This window comes from Siphateles boraxobius, unplaced genomic scaffold (assembly GCF_051911475.1).
Source record: "Siphateles boraxobius isolate OS27281-9 unplaced genomic scaffold, OSU_SipBor_1 20, whole genome shotgun sequence".
Lineage (NCBI taxonomy): Eukaryota > Metazoa > Chordata > Actinopteri > Cypriniformes > Leuciscidae > Siphateles > Siphateles boraxobius.
In genome coordinates, this window is record NW_027508811.1 from 19,531,178 (window position 1) to 19,552,511 (window position 21,334).

Genomic DNA, 21,334 nt, shown 5'->3' on the forward strand with positions numbered 1-21,334 from the left:
ATACGTGTTCTAGCTCAGTTTGTTGCTGCCATTCAGCTCATAAAATAGTCATCAAGAACATAAATACAGTTCACATTCAACATTACAAAATTCACCCTTATCAGCTAATTCAGTGCACTATTCGGTTCTCGGTATATTTTTAGTCGGACATGTCCGAAAGAGGTTCAAGTGTTGATCGAGAACAGCTTTGACCGATTGATTCTGACTGGTAAATGAATAGTTCAAACCTCAAACAGGTTTTGTGAAACAATTCAATCGGTTCATTAAAATGATCCGACTCAATTGAACGGACATCGAGTGTTAATGCGCCACAGTTCTACAGAATAAGCACATGGGCTGCAGGGAAGTTTAAATATTTTGAATGTGACACGTACCACAGAATGAATAATGCACTGTATTTTTAACATTTAGGTAGCAGAAAGACGCTGTTCGTTCATAATTAGAAACTAAGTGACATTCTTGCTGCATTAAATGAATCTTATCACCTCCTCATATCTGCTGCTTTTGCGATCAGTTTCACGCAATATACATCGGGCGAATATACACCCATTCATTTCACGTCTTTACACTGAGGTAATGTCAAATTCATACATGTTTTAGTTTTACGTTTGCACGTATTTTTTTTTTTTTGCATAACTGCTGTAATGAACAATTGTTTGACATTAGCTGATTAAATTAAGAGACTCATAAAAGTGCATGACAATAATAAACAGAAATCTTTATACATTTAAAAATATGTAGCATTAAAAAATAGAATGTAAAAGTGTGAATTTAGTGCAGAAGCAAGAAAAATATTGTTATTCATTTGAATCAGTAACAGTAAATCGCCATGCATAATTAAAAAAAAGAATAATAATTAGCAAAATACTGTTTAAATTGCATGTAGATGGAGTATCAATATCACACTGCAAGTCAACTTCTCAACAGTGTTTCTTAACTGTCATTTAGGGATTTTCACAGACTACAGCGGAGCTGTCTAAAGCCCAACTGCAGAAACTCAGAGGTCAGGAGCAGCGTTTAAAAAGAAGATTGCATTCGATTCATAGGAAGTTTGCCAATGTGCCAGAAAATTCGGAGGTAAGCAACTGTAATGGTGCAAAGTGTGTATAATACATATGACTGATATAAGTTATAAATCAGTCTGATTCATCATTTCCTCAACTTCATCTTCAAGTTTCAGGGACACCATCATGTATACTTTGAAGATGACAAAGGAATCTACAGATCGACCCTGGGACACGGTAAAATATATTAAAGAGGAACCACTTCAGAAAAGACATTTTATTTAGTTCCAAGTAGAAACCAGTACATCTATGCATATAGGTGAGCAAGGTATGGTGCAGGTGTTCAGAGCAGACTGGGCAGGAGATGGATATGGAAGCATCCAGAGGGTCAGACTCTCTCCCACAGAGACCATGCTGGCTGCCACTGTGAAGAAAGACCACCATGAGGAGACCAGATGCATGTTGGTCCATCTAGGTGGTGTCAACCTTCGTCAAAATGCCATGTTGGTTTTAGACAACGTGCTCAGCTTTGGTAAGATATACTTTAATAGTAATTGAAATAGAATTTTTCCTCCACAAATTACTTCTCTCTTGCAGAATGGGCCGCAGATGACGTCCTCTTCTACAGCACACAGGAGACTCTTCGTTGCTTGCGTGTTTTCCGTCTTCATCTCAGTGATTCTGGTGTCCAAACCACCCTTGTTTATGAAGAAAAGGATCCAGAGTAAGACCAGTGTGTGCTTAAAGCAGGCATGAAATGGAAGTTGTGATAGTCTTTTCTTACATATTGTGATGTATATCCGAGTGAAGTGGCTTCTTGAACAAGAAAAAATGTAGGGCGATTAAAGATTAAAATCTGCACACGCAGCAAGGTCTCTCGCTCGCTTACGTCTCTGCCGTGCACGCGCGCGGTTTGAAGCACAATATCTGTCTCGCATGCACGCTCGCTCTAGATAGATTACGGGATATTTTAACAAATTTGCAGTATAACTAGTCGATCACGAGTGGCTCAACAGATAGATATATAGATAAACTCATTTTTCAGGCATTTGACCGACCGGGTTGAAACTTCAGCGTGAGAAATCGGGGGGCGTGGCGTGAGAGCGTGAGAATTGAGTCAATTGCGTGAGTCTCACGCTCAATGCGTGAGAGTTGGAAGCCCTGACTAATGAACTCTAAACACCTGCAAAAGATTCCTGAAGCTTTTAAAAACTCCCAGCCTGTTTCATTACTCAAAACCGCAATCATGGGTAAGACTGCCGACCTGACTGCTGTCCAGAAGGCCATCATTGACACCCTCAAGCAAGAGGGTAAGACAGAAAGAAATTTCTGAACAAATAGGCAGTTCCCAGAGTTCTGTATCAAGGCACCTCAGTGGGAAGTCTGTGGGAAGGAAAAAGTGTGGCAAAAAACGCTGCACAACGAGAAGAGGTGACCGGACCCTGAGGAAGATTGTGGAGAAGGACCGATTCCGGACCTTGGGGGACCTGCGGAAGCAGTGGACTGAGTCTGGAGTAGAAACATCCAGAGCCACCGTGCAAAGGCGTGTGCAGGAAATGGGCTACAGGTGCCGCATTCCCCAGGTCAAGCCACTTTTGAACCAGAAACATCAGCAGAAGCGCCTGACCTGGGCTACAGAGAAGCAGCACTGGACTGTTGCTCAGTGGTCCAAAGTACTTTTTTCGGATGAAAGCAAATTTTGCATGTCATTCGGAAATCAAGGTGCCAGAGTCTGGAGGAAGACTGGGGAGAAGGAACTGCCAAAATGCCTGAAGTCCAGTGTCAAGTACCCACAGTCAGTGATGGTCTGGGGTGACATGTCAGCTGCTGGTGTTGGTCCACTGTGTTTTATCAAGGGCAGGGTCAATGCAGCTAGCTATCAGGAGATTTTGGAGCACTTCATGCTTCCATCTGCTGAAAAGCTTTATGGAGATGAAGATTTTTTTCATTTTTCAGCACGACCTGGCACCAGCTCACAGTGCCAAAACCACTGGTAAATGGTTTACTGACCATGGTATTTCTGTGCTCAATTGGCCTGCCAACTCTCCTGACCTGAACCCCTTAGAGAATCTGTGGGATATTGTGAAGAGAAAGTTGAGAGACGCAAGACCCAACACTCTGGATGAGCCGCTATCGAAGCATCGTGGGCCTCCATAACACCTCAGCAGTGCCACAGGCTGATTGCCTCCATGCCACGCCGCATTGAAGCAGTCATTTCTGCAAAAGGATTCCCGACCAAGTATTGAGTGCATAACTGAACATAATTATTTGAAGGTTGAATTTTTTTGTATTAAAAACACTTCTTTTATTGGTCGGGTGAAATATGCTAATTTTTTGAGATAGGAATTTTGGGTTTTCATGAGCTGTATGCCAAAATCATCAGTATTAAAACAATAAAAGACCTGAAATATTTCAGTTGGTGTGCAATGAATCTAAAATATATGAAAGTTTAATTTTTATCATTACATTATGGAAAATAATGAACTTTATCACAATAAGCTAATTTTTTGAGAAGGACCTGTGTGTGTGTGTGTGTGTGTGTGTGTGTGTGTGTGTGTGTGTGTGTGTGTGTGTGTGTGTGTGTGTGTGTGTGTGTGTGTGTGTGTGTGTGTGTGTGTGTGTGTGTGTGTGTGTGTGTGTGTATTCTGTATATGCACGGATAAGTAATTTACAAATACTATTTCATAAAAAAATAAGAATTGTCCATTTTGATTTCATGGTGACTTAAAGTCCTAATTGTTGGAGAAGAGTTATTTTGTCCGGCATTGATGTGGTTTTCTGCCCCCTCCTCAGGTTCTTTGTGGAGGTCAGTTGTTCCAGAGATCAGAGGCTGGTGACCATTAACTGCAGTAGTAAGATCAGTTCTGAGGTCTGGTTCATTGACAGCAAGACTCGACTTTCATTCCCCACCCTCATTCAGTTCCGCCAACCTGGTCTTCTTTACCATGTGGAGCATTCGGACAACCACCTGTTCATCCTTGCTAACACTGGAGCACATCAGGAGTATCAGGTTATTCCAGTACCAAGAGACTTGAGCAGTATTGTTCAGAATTAAATTAAATTATTAAACTATGTGTAATTTTGTTCTTTCTCAAATCTCAAGCTGCTCAGGGCACCATTAGCCTCTCCGTCCATGCCACACTGGGTGCCTGTGTTCAGTGCTGTTCCAGGAACAGTCATTAAAGACATGGAGCTGCTTCAGGATCACTGTGTGTTCACAGTAAAGGATTCACAGTGTCGGCTTCAGATCCAGACTCTTACCACAAAAGAGCCCTATCAGTTAAACACCCTCCAGGTGTGACAAATCCCAAATTCACATACACAAGTGTTTATTTATAATGATGCTAATTTAAAGAGACATGTTTTAATTCAATTTTAGATTTGTTTTACTTGATAGATGACATCTTATTTGATTAATTTCTTATTTCTTCTCACTAATGTATTAGAAAATCTAAAGCCTTTACTTTTTCTGACTTTACTGTCTTTATGCTTTTGGTCTCAGAGAACCTAATGATGTATATGCTCACTACAGTTCAAAAGTTTGGCGTCAGTAAGATTTATTGATTGATTAATTGTTTGAAATTAATACTTTTATTCAGCAAAAATGCATTAAATTGATCAAAAGTGACAGTAAATACATTTATTATGTTACAAAAGTTTTCTATTCCAAATAATATTTTAAGCATTCTATTAAATTAATTAAGCAGCACATCTGTTTTAACCATTGATAATAATAAGAAGAAATGTTTCTTGAGCACCAAATCATCATATTAGAATAATTTCTGAAGGATCATGTCACACTGAAGACTGGAGTAATAATGCTGAAAATTCAGCTTTAACATCACAGGAATGAATTACACATTGAAATATATTCAAATTGAAAACAGTTATCATAGTTCCCATGATATTTCACAGTATTACTGTTTTTGCTGTATATTTGATCAAATTAATGTGGCCTTAATGAGCATAAGAAACGTCTTTCTGATGTTAACCTCTATTTATAAAGAAGTTAACTTCTTATTATTTTAACAAATGTCATTAGAAAGACCTAGGATATCATTAAACCGTTTAATCCTTTACTATAAAGTAAGCATAAAGTCTATTACATTGTGTAAAGATAAAATAAAACAAATCTTAATAGAAAATTGTCAGGAGTTAAATGCTACAATTACATTGTCTTATCTCGGGTCTCTAAAGAGCCCTAACATAAGTGACATAACCTTTTTCATAGAGTGCATTTTATAAATGTTATCAAATTTACATTTTGCTTCTAATCATTTCTGATAAAGAAAATGCCACAAAGAACTTGTTTTTGATATATTAAAAGGCTCTCACAGACCCCATGAGGGTTAACCTGATACATTACTATTGGTCAAAGATTGGATCCAAAATGCTCTTTGTACTTTCTAACAGCAATGTTTCTATTTTGCCCTTAGCTTCCCCACTGGGCCTGTGATTTATCACCACAGCGTGTTGGGACTGTGGACAGAGGGTCATTTGGTTTTCTCCTGTCCTCCCCAGTGCACCCACCTGTACACTACCTCTATTCCTCCAGAAACCAAAAGCTCTCAATAACAGAGGACAACCGGTATATCTCCCTCCCTGAGTTCAACACTACACGCCTGCAGTCACCCAGTCAGGTACAAATTATTTACATATGAGAAGTCATAAAGCTACAATGGTAAAAAAAGCTGCCCATGTTATTCCAAAAAGCCATAATATCCCAATGTCTGACTTTTTAGGATGGTACAATGGTGCCTTTGACTCTCCTCCATATGGCTGCATTATCTGAGCTGCATAACGCTCCACTGCTTCTGCATGTATATGGAGCGTATGGTGTCGACCTCAATATGAGCTTCAGTCCTGAGAAGAGACTGTTGCTGGAGGACGGCTGGGCTCTGGCCTACTGCCACGTCAGGTACTGAACTTCAACTCTAATCATCTTTTTTCATAGGGATTCTGAAACAAAGTGCATGTTTATGTGTGCTTGTGCTGTTTGTGACTGGGCAGGGGTGGTGGTGAGCGTGGTCTAGCGTGGCATCGAGCGGGCTCTGTGCTGCAGAAGCAGAGGGGAGTGGAAGACCTCGCTGCTTGCATTCAGACCCTTCATCACTTGGGAGTGTCTCATCCTGCACTAACCGCCCTCACCTCTCGCAGTGCTGGAGCTGTCCTAGCGGGGGCGCTGTGCAACCATAACCCACAGCTTCTTAGAGCTGTAATTCTTCAGGTGGATCTTCAATACATCATTGAGCACATGTTCCCTGAGCCATATTTCCACAAGATATATGACATTGCAATTCTTGGCAGGTGCCTTTTCTGGATGTTCTTGGCACAATGCAAGACCCTTCCCTGCCGCTTACTGTTGAGGAGAGGGGGGAGTGGGGAGACCCCCTTATAAGGGAACACAGAGAGAACATTGCTTCTTACTGTCCCTGCCACAACATTATACCTCAGGTAAATCACTCAGATATCACATATAGTACACTTTAGTTCAAGATTGTAGAGGTAGTTTTTGTTTTTCTTATTCAGCAAGGATGCATTAAATTGATCAAATGTGATATGAAAGACATTTAAAATGTTTCCTTCTATTCGTAAAGAAATCCTGAAAACCCAAATGTATCATGGTTTCCACCAAAATAAGAGGCAGCAGGTTAGCATTGTTAACAATACGAAATGTTTCTTGAGCACCAAATCAGCATATTGGAATGATTTCTGAAGGATCATGTGACACTAAAGACTGGAGTAATGATGCTGAAAATTCACAGAATGTATTCAAATAGAAAAGTGATTTTTTTTTATTGTTTTACTGTATTTTTTATCAAATAAATGCAGCCCTTTGTGAGCGTAAGAAAAAATTCTTCCAGACCCTAAACTTTTGATTAGTAGTTTGTGTCTAATGATTTTTTCCACAGCTTTACCCACCAATTCTGATCACTGCATATTCAGAAGACCGCAGAGTTCCTTTATCTGGGGTCATGAAGTATGTGGAAAGACTAAAGAAGGCCATCCAAATGTGTACCAATCAGGTTGATGTTAACGGTGAGTGTATAAATGCTCTCTTGAGCCTTTTTAATCAACTTTACAATTCTCTAAAGCAATTATAGTCCACAACTAATGGATGTTCTTGGGCATAAAGTGGACATTTACAAATCTGTGAAACACACAAACTTGAGTTGTATATTACTTGTAATAGTGGAAACAGCAATATAATAAAAGCCAGTAAAAATATTTTTATCAGAATAAATTTCCCATAAACAATTCTACCATCAAGAATTGACAAAAAAATAAAGCCCAGTAAAGTAAAAAAATAAAGGCCCGCCCAGTCGGCCCAACGACAGTTTCCAATAAGCACGTGAGGGTTTCCTGCGCGTTTTGTCTTTTCTGTGTGGCAAAGTAGTTTAATTCCAATTTACTTTTATCTGACTCCATTTTATCTCAACCTCGAATGTCAATTGGTTATTGGTCATTTATATGATAATTTATCTAGACACTTGATTATTCTATATAACTCTTTACTTTATATTTTACTCATTCATTAGGAATCTATGTCGCACAGAGAGCCTCGCGCTGGCTGTTTAACACAAGTTTTGCGATCGCAAACTCGTCTGTCTTGGTCACTAGACAGAGGTAATTGACTGTGCTGTACTGAAAGGCCGCTTTCATGCTTGCTCTATTTGAAAATATTTAGTTTAGCCCCCATAGATCTGTATACACTTGAATTAAAGTAACACAATATCTCTAGTCAGAGGTCATGACCACTACTACAGATATAAGCCGATCAATGTTACTTCTGTGATAGTAGCTTTGGTTTGGTCATGCCATAGTTTCCCATGTACACCTAGCTAAAGTAATTTTACATTAAACAGAGGTAAGGCTCACCTTATTTAGGTTGGTCGATCAACATATTGTTGTCTTAAATGGAAATTTCCAGTCTAAGTATACTTGAAGTAGTGCCAAGTGTTAGCCAGAGCTCTAAAATCTTAGTTAGTGTGCCCTATGCTCAACTCTAAACTGGACTTAAGTCCGTTACCTGACGCAGATTTGCAGTAACATAAGGCTTCACTTAAACTACTTGAGAAAATAATTTCAGAGTAAGTCCTAATAAATTTAAATGTAACAATTAATTATTAGTCAGGTAGAAGATGTATCATGCCAATTACACAATCAATAAAATAACATCAAATGCTCTGCAAGAATGAGTAGAAGATGCATACCTGACATTAGAAAAACACATAATGCTAAGAGTCTGGAGAACAATCAGTTTTATGGGCTGATCTGACTACAAATCGCCCCGAGCCTTTTTCAGCATTTCTTTAAATACCCAGACCAAGATAAAACATCCACCAATGTGGTGCATGAACTTACAATAGGACTATGGTTATAGACCTAGGGAGTTCACACCTTGTCGATGAACAGGAGGTAGTTTGGATGAAGGACTGTGTGAAAGGGGCACAGCCACCACAGAAAAGCAAAGTATCTCTAAACTCTTAAAACCTTTTGGTTTACTTCTGTGGAGACGAAACCATTGTACCATTTTAAATGACACCAAACGTGACTGTTAATTCACTTGCATTGACATAGAACATTATAATAATTTATATAATCTTTCTAAGTGAACTGAGTGAAGAGAAGAATGTGTAAAGGGAAGGAAGTGGGGGAGAAGGAACAAATGTGAAGGAAGGACAGGAGGGAAAGAAGCTTTCCCGCAACTTCACTCTGTGGAGTGTGGAGACAAATAGCTGTATGTGTTTGTGTTGTCCATATCTCAGGAGATCAAGATAGATGGATAGAATCTAGACATCTCATTAGTCCAGGAAGTGAAGAATATTATTAAAACTAAGTTGCAGTATTAAAAACTCTAATAAATCGAGTGTAGTGTAATGGAAATGAACTTGGAGGTCACTGGCTGTAATCCCAGCTCTCAAATAAACCCCTGGGTTTAAGAGAAGCACTTACACTCTCTCCTCAGGAGAGAAGAGCACTGAGCTGGAAACAGGTGATGTGGAGCGATTCCTCTCCATATCCACCTGAGGTCACCTTGTGTGTTGAGCTGCTGTGCGAGACACACTGTCAGCACATCTTAGCTCTCCGTTAGACTTCCTCTCCATCTGTGTGCCATTAATTATTTGTATTACAGACTCACACACACATAGAAACACCTTCGCTAACACCCCACACACATAACACAAAGAAAAAAGCGAAAGTTCCTCTAATCTCTCCCATTCCTCTCCGGGAGATAAAACGCTGATCACACATGCTGCCAGCTCGGACGATTAACATGTTTATGAGATAGTGTATCAGGTGAGGAGATAAGAAACAATACACTGGGCTGTGCCAAGGTCAGGAGAAAGCTTGTGAAACATGCGGCCCAGAGATGGAGCGGGATGGAGAGACACCAGCGGCCGGACTGCAGATAAGAGGCAGATGACAGAGTTTTAAGGATTAGGCATATGATTTTTACACTCAGCTTCACTTCAGAGAGATCTCATTACCATGGGGAAATAAGGCAGCCAGGCAAAGGAGTGGGCCAAGTCCACCTACATGGCAGCCTCTCATCATCCACTCTTAAAGTGCTGCATGTGATGCCCAGGTGTTGTGATGGAGAGCCAGTGCACCGGATTACCCTTGGATATTGTCAGCCTAGTCTTACACGTTCAATGCGTTTGGCCTTGTGTAAAACTGAACTAGTGTACATGAATTTCTTTATCTACTGTATTTCCTAGGGAAAAATAAATATACTTAAATGTATTTGAAATGCATTTACATATGTATGTACTAAATGTGAATACCCTGCAAATGTACTTTTAGTATACTAAATTGGTATACTTCTAGTCTTCTAATTACTACAAAACCAATTTTGTACTTAATGCACTTTAGTTGTCAGGAAATAGGGCATAGGTCCAACTAAAGATATACTTAAGTATATTTGATTGTGCTAAAGTGGAACTATTGCAAGTATACTTTAGGTACACTTTAAATATCTTTTATTTAAAGACTGATATTTTACAGAGATCACACTATCCTTACTAATAGTGGTATTAAAACGTGCAACAAGTACTCCAAATAAAGTTTAATTATAACATTTTTATCAGTAAGTCTCAATTGACATGTCAGTAAATATGTTAATGGATTTGTAGTATACTTAATATGAAATAAAATGTATTTTAAATACATTTTGGTCGTTTTTTTTTCACTAGGGTTCATGTGCCCCAAGATAATTTTTTGGTTTATTTAGTATTTTTATTCTTCAGTAACTTTTATTAAAAAGTTTTACACCAGTGTTGACATTTACTAAAACTATTAACATTTGTTAATGGATATAAAGCTGCATTAATATAATAAAAAAAGTTAAATATTAGATGAAAAAAACTAAAAGGGATAGTTCACCCAAAAATGATGTCATTAATTACTCAGCCTCATGTCCTTCCAAACCTGTAAGACTCACATCAGTTGTGGTTAAAGGAAGTTCAAGCATGTTCGTTCATTCTAGTGTTATGCAGCACGTTTGAGCTTCCACAAGAACCAATGAGGTTCATTCTCTTGTGTCAGGTAAGTTCAGTTGAGCTTCTGTTTATGTTTATATGTGAATAAAAGACTAAATTAAATCTGTTCAACATATAAACGATCAAGTCTCTTCAAAAAACTTGGACTAAACCGCTCAATTCATATGGATTAGTTTTACGACCTCTTTATGAACTTTTTGAAGCATCAAAGTGGTACTTTCCGTAGCTGTCAATGCAGTGATCTCATGTGAGTTCGTTTGTAAACATCTTCAGAGAAGACAGTCAAGATTGCAACTTACGAGGGCACAGATAAATAAGTAAATACTGCAATATTCCATTAACAAACAAGATTTTGATTTCATGGTGATTTTAAAGTACACATGAACCTGTGCTTGTTTAATTGACATAGCTGAACAACCAGCACGTGTCCCAGCTGTCATTCTGGACATGCAGCCAGGAGGTGATCACTTTGGTCCTGAGGATTTTCATCAGTCCTTGAATGAGGTACATAAACACTCAATTATATTCATCCCAAACCTTATCTGACCAAATTGCTAAATGACCTGCTGTTTACGTTAAAACACTGAAGCATAATGCTTGAGCATGCTGGGTATTATAAAGCTTTGGATTAATCGGTTAAGCTTGTGATTATGATAAAGTAAAAGGTTTGATGTCACATAATAACTTATACTGTACTCTTCTGTTACTTGTTTACAGCTTTATGTCATGGTGTTTTTTTGCTGGCTATATAGTAAGCTTTTATTTGTGTAATATCTGCTACTTTTTTTCCTCTCACAGAGTGCCCGACAGTTAGCCTTCCTTTACACAGAACTTGGACTAGATCACCAAAAAACAAGACGACAAAAAGACAAAAGAAAGCTCAAAAACCCTAACTAGCAAGTCCCATAAACCCTGCAAGTTGTTTGTGTATGTGAATGAAAAGAAAACAGACAAAAAAACACATTTTTGTTTTATAGATGCTTTTCATTTCTTTTTCAATAAAGGTTTGTCTTTATTCTGACCAAAATACAATCTAACAGTGTCCAAACTAGTTGTGATGTGACAAGTTTGCACTGACAAGCAACTGTTCACACTGAACGCATAATATATCACAGCCAATCAAACAATACTTGAAGTACAGTCTGCAGTTCTGTGGAGTGAGATTTTGGACCAATGAGATTTCAGAGTGGGCAGGACTATCCAGCTAGATATCACAGGAATAAAACACTGAAAAGATAGCCTTTATTGCTTGTCGATTTGCGGTGTAAGCCTAGTTAGGACACACACATCCTCCTCAACACTTGTACAGAATATCTAGTGCGGACAAATAGCAAGCTTTCTCAGAAACATAACACTCAGATGCATGGTTAGGGTGAAATCGCTGATTGGTGGAATATTCCAGGAGCAATCCCTGCCCTCGGGATGTTGGAATTCTGGATTTAGAGAAAGTCTTTTGGCTTATTGGCACTGTACTTAAATGCACAGTGAGGGAATCTGGCAGCTCACTAACCGAAGACAAGTCTGTTGTAGTATCCATGCCGAAGTTTAGAACCACCAGGAAGCCTTTTTTGAGCCCATCCAGCTCACGCAAATAAGCAAATACATTGACATCACTCCAGACATTGCAGAACCAGCCTCGGGAAAGGACGACGTCCGACCCTTTGAGCAAACTCAGAGCACGATACTGTGAAATGGTAGAGTCTGGATTGGCCTGCTGAAGCTGGAGAGAAAGACATAAGATGGGATTAGATGATTCCTTAATTTAACACACAGATTCTTGTCATGGCAGTTGGAATCACGTACCTCCACATTGACAGTGCTGTAGTCTGGAGCGATGTCTAGCCATGTGCCCGTTTCATTGTCACTAAAGCCAGAGTTGAGCTGATCATTCCACTGCATTGGTGTTCGCTGTGGGTCTCGACCGTTGCTCTTGATGGTAAAATAGGTATATATTTAATTTAAAAAAAATAATGCATTAATTTGATCAAAAGGGGTCACTTTTTATCATGTACAAAAGATTTAAAAAAAAAAATTATAACAGTTTCCACAAAAATAGTATGAAGCACAACTGTTTTAGCATTGATAATAATAATAAATGGTTCTCAAGCATATTAGAATGATTTTTGAAAGATTATGTGACATTTAAGACTGGAGTAATGGCTACTGAAAATTCAGCTTTGCTATCAGAGGAATATATTACATTTTAAAATATAGTACATTTCTTTTATGGTAATATTTCACAATATTGTATTGTTGATCAAATAAATGTGGCCTTGGATCATAAAAGACTCCTTTCAAAAACATTTTATACAATCTTACCGACCCCAAACTTTCAAATAGTAGTTCACTTAAGAAACGATTAAAGGGGCCACTAAAAGGACTTTTACAGCTGAAACAACACATATTTGAATAAGAGACTTCTTTCAAAAATATTTAAAAATCTTACCAACCCCAAACATTTAACATATATTAAAATGCATTTATTTTGTAAAACTACAAAATGTGCTGAATTTAACTATTACTTTTAAAAAAAAGAATGCAGTATTTTACACTTACTGGATCATCTTTTCCAAAAGGATCTTGAATTACAGAGACATTAACGTTCACCATGCCGATCTCCTCTCCATAGTATGTTGTGGGAGTTCCAGGCAGTGTTAACAACAGCATGTTTATAGCACGGACATATTCCTTACCAGCACTTGAGCCTATACGTGGCTTGTCATGGTTTCCCACCTATATATGCATACAAACATATTTTGTGATTGTAACAAACTGAACAAAATGTATTAGATTATATGAAAAAAAGTGAGTTTGCTGGAGAAAGAAAAATTGCTGGAGTGTGCAATTTTTTACATTTTGCCCATCCAGAGGCAAATGGGGGAGTGTCTGGGACAACTCAATTTGAATACAAACTTTATTGTTCCATTTAGTGATGCTAGTGTTGCTGAAATTACACACATGAGATTGTGATTCTTAATGAATGGACAGACATCTGGTCACTCACCACCCAGTTTGGCCACTTTCCTTTTGGCATATTCGACATCCATAAATCAACCAGGCCTTTGGCTTGATTTCCTGACAGATCATCAGGAAGATACAGTAGATAGAAGTTAAAGGGGAAATTGCTTTCTGTGGCATAGTTTGTACCGTAGTACCTCATGGTTTTTTCAATTTCTTCATAGTCGTAACACTCTATAACCATGAATCTAAGTTAGAGAAAACACAAAAGAGCCATTTACAAGAGAGAAGCACATGGAGATTTGTGACGTAGAAGAACTGAGGATACCTGTAGCGGCCAGGCTCTCTGCTGTAGGCGTCCATCTCTATCCTCCAGTCTGTCAGGATCTCATGTAGCCCCTGTTGTGTGTAGGTGTAGTCATGGTACAGCTCAAACTCTGTGTCCACAGTCGACTGAGGAAAGAATGTAGTTTATTATATTTTATATATAATATTATACTACAATTATATTTTTACTAACATTAACAAAGATCAATATATGCTTTAAAATGCATTGTTCAATTTATTTCATGATAGTTAATGCATTAACTAATAAAATATTACCATAAAAGAAACGTATTATATTTTAAAAGCATTACATCTCCTAAGAAATATGGTATGCATTATGAGTCAAAGGTTTGGGATTGGGATTTTTTTTTTTGTATTTCTAATAAATGTTCTTTCGAACTTTCTATACATCGAAGAATCTGTATCACCGTTCCCACAAAAAAATTAAGCAGCACAACTGTTTTAACACTGATAATAAGAATGTTTTTGAGCAGCAAATCAGCATATAATGATTTCCGAAGGATAATGTGACTGAAGACTGGAGTAATGGCTAAAAAAAAATTAGCTTTGGCATAACAGGAATAGAATATATTCAAATAGGACTATTATTTGATATTGTAATAATATTTTGTAGTAATGATACAGATGATTGAGTTTAATTTGCGTTGAACCCGGAATTTTTTTTTTAGTTAGTGCTAGCAAGTCCATAAGGAGGACCGAAAAATTAAGCCGTTAAAAAAGAGTGCCAAGACTAATGAGTCATTCCACAGCCTTCCATAGATCTTCAGTGGCTTTGTAATCATCTGGAATTAGGATAATGGGAATGACTTGTCAGTAAATCCAGAGAAATATGCACTAGTACTCCTTAAATGACATTGTGAGAACAATAGTAACATGACTCCTAAATGCATTCAGAGAATAATTTAGGCTCTGGCAGATGAAGTGCTTCAATAAACAGTAAACTGAATGAATGACAGCACAGGACATTGTTTGGCTTACTGGATCTTGGTCAGGGTCAACCTGGGGTTCATTTCTCAAATGTGTGGCCTCAAGCATGTGTTTCACAGCGTCCACGCGGAACCCGTCCACCCCCTTCTTCAGCCAGAAATGGATTATGTCCTATTACACAGATGTGAAACAAAGATCGAAGAGGGTCATTGTTTGTAGTGAAACATGATATAGTATGGTGGATTGCGGATCTGCATGAAAGGTCTTTTTGTTCAAGAGTTTGAAGGCTAATATTCCTCCTCCACCAATATATAAAAATATTTATGTAAATGAAAACAAAACGGGGTAACACTTTACAATAAGATCTCATTTCTTAACATTATTTAATGCATTAACTAACATGAAATAACAATTAGCAATGCATTTTTAAGCATTCATTGATGTTTGTTAATGTGAGTTAGTAAAAAATATAATTGTTCATTGTTTACTCGTGTTAGTTCACAGTGCATTAACTAATGTTACCAAACACAACTTTTGATTTTAGTAATGTAAATATTGAAATGAACATTATCTAAGATTAATAAATGCTGTAGAAGTGCAGTTCATTCTTAGTCCATGTTAACTACTGCAGGTAACTAACGTTAACAAATGAAACCTTATTGTAAAGTGTTGCTCAAAACAGTGCTTAAATGGGTGGTGGCTTCATGCTTGGGTGGTTTAAATCACACTAACATTCATTCAGACACAGTCATCCATTTTCTTAACACTCTTTCACATTCTCGCACTGCTTTTTACCACAGCAACATTCAAACATTTACTCCAAAAATCACATTATGTATACTTTTTTTTTTTAAAGAATGTTGCACATTAGTACAGCTGTCAATTATATGCCTTAACTTTACCAAAACTATCTATTTATTTTAATGAAAAATTCTGAAAATATCTGGGGGTTTCCAGATCTGGAAAAATCATATATATTGACAAAATCTTAAAAATGCATGAACAATATATTTTTTAGTTAGGCTCAAGCTCCAGAGATACAATAAAACTTTTTTTTAATCCTTGTATATTTATCACAAATGACTGGAAATGTAATATACACAATATAAAAAAAGGGTCTTTATTGCCATCTATGACTCAAGAACCATTAACATCCATTGATACTTTTCTCTGCACTAAAGGTTATTTATGGTGGAATGGGGTTCTTCTGATTATTAAAATGTTCTTTACTCTGGGAAAAACAGTTCACACTAGGATGGTTCTTTTAAGAAGTGGCATCATGGCAACAAAACAAACAAACAAAACTTTTGGAACCTTAATTTTAAGAGTGCAATGTGTATCTCGTAAGTTCATCTTGTCCTAACCAGGACTAGAACCATTGCTTGTTGCTTTTCCATGTCACACTTTTGCTAGGACTCAAAGTGTAAAAGTCTGCATAATGTTCATAGTCAAGCTGTTGTCTTCATGCTTCCTTTAGCTCTGTCTTACCGTCATCTCCTCGATGACTCTGGGGTTACGGTAGTTCAGGTCTGGCTGTTCCTTGAGGAACTGATGAAAATAGCACTGTTGTCGTATTTCATCATACTCCCAAGTAGAATTCCCAAAGACACTTATCTAGGACAAACAATATGTCACTATAGTCAGCCACATCTAACTACTGTTTATATATGTTTGTAATCGTTTACTTAATTCAGTCTTAATTGTAACAAAAAAACAATTTGCTATGTAACAAACAGTATCAGATGAGATATAATAATCTTTATGTTGAGGTGATCCAAATGTAACAGCAGCTGTCAGTATTGCCTGATTTGTTTGCATTGTGAGGATAGACATTCATACCCAGTTGTTAGGTGGTTTGTCTGCTGTGCAGTTAACCCAGATATAGTAGTCTTTATAGGGCTCTGTGCCATTACGGCTAAGCTGGAACCAGATGTGTTTGTCGCTGGTGTGGTTCGGGATATAGTCCATGATCAGCTTTAGACCTGGGCCAACAACAAAAAAACAGCTAACATTAATGTGGTTATCAAACAGAGCACTGATTGTTGTAATAATGGTGTTATAACATTGTAACAAGTTTGGAACCGTTAATTATTAACCATGTTCGTGAAACTCATAACATGCTAAAATTCAAACTATAGCCATAAACACATCAAATGTGAGTTGTCATTGTGTTACAAGTTGTTGGTTGACAACAATGTTGGTTGAAATATTGATCATTTATCATAATGCATGCCCACCTTTGTCATGCATGCTTGTTAGGAGGTCGTCAAAGTCTTCCATGGTTCCAAAGAGAGGGTCAACCTGCCTGAAGTCCTCGACGTCATAGCCAAAGTCCCTCATAGGAGACTTGTAGAAAGGACTGATCCAGATTGCTTTAATGTTCAGGTACTCAAAATGACTCAGTTTCTCCCTGATTCCTAAAGTCAAACATTGAATTATAAAAACATCATCTACACATTTTTGCATCTTTGATCTTCACAAAGACATTCGACAATCCTCATGATGGATTTATCTTGATCAATCTAACCTTTATAATCATTTCAACATGATCTTTTTAGAAGGTCACTAAAGCTATTACACATCTCATGTAGAAGATAAGCTGGGGTTTTGTCTTATTCATAGTGTTTGCTTTGTGTGAACATGTTTCACAGTAAAAAACTAATGACCCTTTATGTACCACCATAAAATCAGTTTTATTTACTTTATGGCATGTGTAGACGCAATTTTACCCATTACATAAGAGCAATTAAACAACCTCCTCCTCTTGCATGAAATGGAATACGCAGCAATACAGAACCATTATGAGGGGAAAAAATGGCTTTTTGTGTGTCCATCCAAGGCATCAATACACACTTCTCAAATAGCACTACAGCTAGAAGGAACTCTCAGCTACTGAAAAGAGAGTTGTTTGTCAAGGCTGCTTGAGAAACTACTGCTGACTTTTTCAGCCTTTTTGTTTTAGGCCAATTGTATGGTCTCTGAATTATTAAAAGAAACCAATTTGCAGAAAAATGATGACATTATGCACACTAGGATGTGTGTAGATACATTTGGTGTTCTCGGAATACAAGATCCAAACCTGACACAAAGGTTCTCGACGATATTATGTAAGATTTGGAGATTGCAGAACAACTTACTCAAATTATTATTATTACATAATTTGTATGTAAAAATTGACAGAATGTTTACATATACAGTAGTCAACATTTGAAGTGGATCAAAACCTTTCATCAAAGTTATACATGAATTTTGAACAATACCTGTTCTTGTCTTAGGACAACTTTGATGAACTTTTTTGATCCACTTCAAATTTTGACTATTGTATTTCAAAATACTGTCATTGTATGCAACAAGAAAAGGATATTAAAATAAATTACAATTAGCAATATAAGTCTAATAACATTACTAAAATTGTTTTTTGTGTAGAATACATCAAAAGAGGTATATAATTAATTGCCTAATTTGCAAATGGGGGGGGGGGGGCAACTTCTAATACAAGATGCATAGCTGAAAATATTGTAATAATCAGTGTTATTAAAATATAATTTTCTGTAATTGAAATAAAGCTGAAATCAAATAAAAAATATAAGATAAAAACTTTAAAAAAAAAATAAGTTAGAAATGTTGCATTGTGTGCTAACTTTAATAAATAAGTTTAAGTTGAAGTACTTACATTTTGGAAACTAAAACTGAAATAAATATTAAGCAAAATCGATTTATTTAAAACAAAATATGTTATATTTATAATCTATATTTAAAATATAAAACTCTAAAACTTTTTAAAGTAAAAATAAAAATATATATAAAATATTATGAAATAATAAAGTTTAAAAAATAATACGTTTTTTTTAAATATTATTAAATACTACAACATAAAATAAAATAAACATTTTTACCCTATTAACCTCACCTTAAGGATCAAAAATTACCTTTAAGGTCTCCAACACCATCAGCATTTGAATCTTTGAATGATCGAGGATAAACCTGATAGACCGGAGTCAGCTGCCACCAGCTCATGCATCGAGGCGACAGCGCCACGATCGTAATGGTCATGGCAATCAGAGCCAGGGTGCATACGATGATCAGCCAGAAAAGAAGCTCTCGAGGGATCCTGTAGCAGGCTTTGCTCGAGTGTAGCATCAGAACCTCTTTGGGCATCCCAGCATACGGTTTGATCTGAGTGTACGCGTTTTCCTCCGGCCCGGTGAAGGAGAAGCTGGTGGCCTGGTGCTCTCGAGAGCTTGATGCCTCAGATGTATCATCATCATCCTTTTGAAAGGCTGGATTGTGGGCGCCTTCTTGCAGCTCCACCGTGTCAATGTTTGTGATTTTGGTCGAGCTCATCGCTCTTGCTTCATTCAATTCCAGAGCACAGGAACAACGCTTGTGAGAGCCGATACAGCCAGAGTCCTGTTAAATAGAGGCATTCACAAGTCCATAGTGCATTACACTCATTCAGTCTCCATCCCTCTCTCGCACACAATAAAACCCCTCCCAGAGGAATGTGGCAGAGATTAGCAAGGCCAATCACACATTTCCTTGGCTACATATTATTGAAAAGTCAGTGTAACTTATCTTGGCATCAGAACTTTCTCACTATATAATTAAATTGGCTGGCAAACTTTTACCAAATATGAACAACCCTTTAGTTTTTCAGCTGACAGATTTGACCTGAAATCAGATCTCTACAGAATGAACAAAATAAGAATCATGTCCAACTTGTAAATTAGTTAACTAGATTATAAACTGCAAGCTTGATTACATCATTATATTGATGTTTATGCATACTGTCAAGGCCTGATTATTTAACTTTTTTTTAAGAATAATCAAATCTACCAACAAAAAAAAAAAGATTTTTGATGAATGCATAAAAAAAGCAGTTAATAATTTATTGCCTAATTTGCATGTTTTAGGGCAACTTCAAATACAAAATACATTAAAAAAATAATAATCATATCAGTGTTATTAACGAAAACTAAATATATTTTAAAATGTTTTCAGTGATTGAAATAAAGCTGAAATAAGATGAAAAATTCGATGAAAAACTTAGTAACTAGTAATATTGCCTTAGTAACTAAGAAATAAGTTTAAGTACTAAACAATGAAGCATAAAAAAAGCTAAATATAATATTTAAAAAAACATTACCATTAAAACTGAAAATATAAAAAAGCTAAAATATTTATAGTATATGAATAATACTTAACACCAGTAATAATGACAATAAGAATAGTTTTTCCACCATTTGAAAAATTAGCTGGCAAACTTTTACCTTATAGACAATGCTGTTTCTCAGCTGACAGATTTTCCCTGAAATCAGATCTATTAAGAATTAACATAAAAATTCTGTGTATCTCTTAAGAATTAACATAAAAATTCTGTGTAACTTATGTTAACTAGTTAACTATTAGATTGTAAACGGCAACTTATTTATTTGATTATATCATTTTTTTTTATGTTTATGCAGACTATATCAAGGCCTGATCATACCCAGACGAATATTCGGTGAGATAATATTCAACATAAACAGATGTTAATGCTTACGGAAAGGTGTTTTATTCTTTTTTCTACTGCACTGCTAAGAACACTGAGCAGTGTTCTTACCCAGAGCAAATGGGCAAATCAACAACTTGGTGTTCACAAACAGATATTTATCCAAGCAGCTTTCCTGTATTTGATTTTGTTTGATAAATGCCATAGTGCTGCAGGGATGGTGTATTTTTGTAGGCAAAAACCCCAAAACGAGCTAGCATTGTAACACTTCCGGTTCTATCATCCCGAAGCCATTGGGTTTTTCGGTAAAAGACTGAAATAAGGTCTGTGGTTAACACAAGCTCAATATATTTTCATGTTTTATTCTATGAAATACATCAGTAACAACCCCTTTTTTAAACACTTTTACTGGTTTTGAAAAGGGCGGTTTTTAACATTAAACCTCATCCCACTGATCAGATAAACTCAGCTACTTACTAGTCCGTTTTCATTGCCTTATTTTGTTTATGATCACACTCTTGCACTCTTTTCTAACTTCTAACTATTCAAAGAGTTAGTGATGGCGATGCTGTCTGTAGTCATGCACTCATGGTGTAGTTGGTTTATAGCCTTGGTTTAACTTTTTACTTCTGGCAATTCTATTTTGGCTTCAAAATTCATAAAAGTTGTGTTCATTTGTGAAGATTTTCAAGTACCGGCTTTTCTACAAGCGCCATCTACTGTCAGACATTGATTTTCATGTTAATTTAATCCATGTGCCTTTTTTTACACAATGGTCTGAACAGACAAATGCATGTAAAAGTCAGACCGCATGCTGAACATTTGTGTTGGTGTGAATGGGCCTTTACTTTTCAACTACTACACAATTCATTCAGTGTTACAGGTACAGCAGAACTTTTTTGATCGAAATAAAACACCAATAAAAATAAAAAATGTTCTGCAATATTTAAAACAGGCTTTCATGAAACCCTAGCATAGCACTCATTATTAGCAATAACGCATCATTCGCCTCGGCCTCAGTTGGCATGGCCACATACCGACCACAGTTTGCTCGCTGAACATCTGATGCACAATATACACAAAAAAAATTCAATCTGATAAGC

The 21,334-nt window shown here is 36.8% G+C and overlaps 2 protein-coding genes across 2 annotated transcripts; one reads left to right on the forward strand and one right to left on the reverse strand.

Moving 5' to 3' along the window:
- Window positions 1-280: 280 nt before the first annotated feature.
- prepl (prolyl endopeptidase like) lies at window positions 281-11,534 on the forward strand. Its single transcript, XM_077237279.1, has 14 exons — window positions 281-573; window positions 949-1,077; window positions 1,175-1,241; window positions 1,324-1,536; window positions 1,602-1,728; window positions 3,798-4,014; window positions 4,108-4,299; window positions 5,441-5,644; window positions 5,747-5,922; window positions 6,015-6,231; window positions 6,312-6,458; window positions 6,917-7,043; window positions 10,917-11,011; window positions 11,306-11,534. The coding sequence occupies exons 1-14, from the start codon at window positions 472-474 to the stop codon at window positions 11,402-11,404; spliced, it is 2,112 nt and encodes a 703-aa protein (XP_077093394.1). The 5' UTR covers window positions 281-471; the 3' UTR covers window positions 11,405-11,534.
- On the reverse strand, window positions 11,471-20,580 carry slc3a1 (solute carrier family 3 member 1). Its single transcript, XM_077237280.1, has 10 exons — window positions 18,670-20,580; window positions 16,978-17,157; window positions 16,580-16,722; window positions 16,229-16,354; window positions 14,792-14,911; window positions 13,794-13,918; window positions 13,512-13,713; window positions 13,064-13,240; window positions 12,311-12,436; window positions 11,471-12,227 (listed from the first exon to the last, which is right to left on the reverse strand). The coding sequence occupies exons 1-10, from the start codon at window positions 19,082-19,084 to the stop codon at window positions 11,802-11,804; spliced, it is 2,040 nt and encodes a 679-aa protein (XP_077093395.1). The 5' UTR covers window positions 19,085-20,580; the 3' UTR covers window positions 11,471-11,801.
- Between the last annotated feature and the right edge of the window lie 754 nt (window positions 20,581-21,334).

Coding starts and splice junctions, on each gene's coding strand:
- prepl (XM_077237279.1), top strand. CDS start 472: ATGAATCTTATCACCTCCTCATATCTGCTGCTTTTGCGATCAGTTTCA. Junction 1,729..3,797: donor TATGAAGAAAAGGATCCAGA/GTAAGACCAGTG, acceptor CCCCCTCCTCAG/GTTCTTTGTGGAGGTCAGTT. Junction 7,044..10,916: donor CAATCAGGTTGATGTTAACG/GTGAGTGTATAA, acceptor TAATTGACATAG/CTGAACAACCAGCACGTGTC.
- slc3a1 (XM_077237280.1), bottom strand. CDS start 19,084: ATGAGCTCGACCAAAATCACAAACATTGACACGGTGGAGCTGCAAGAA. Junction 16,355..16,579: donor ACAAACCACCTAACAACTGG/GTATGAATGTCT, acceptor TGTTTGTCCTAG/ATAAGTGTCTTTGGGAATTC. Junction 13,919..14,791: donor TTGACCCTGACCAAGATCCA/GTAAGCCAAACA, acceptor TTCTTTCCTCAG/TCGACTGTGGACACAGAGTT.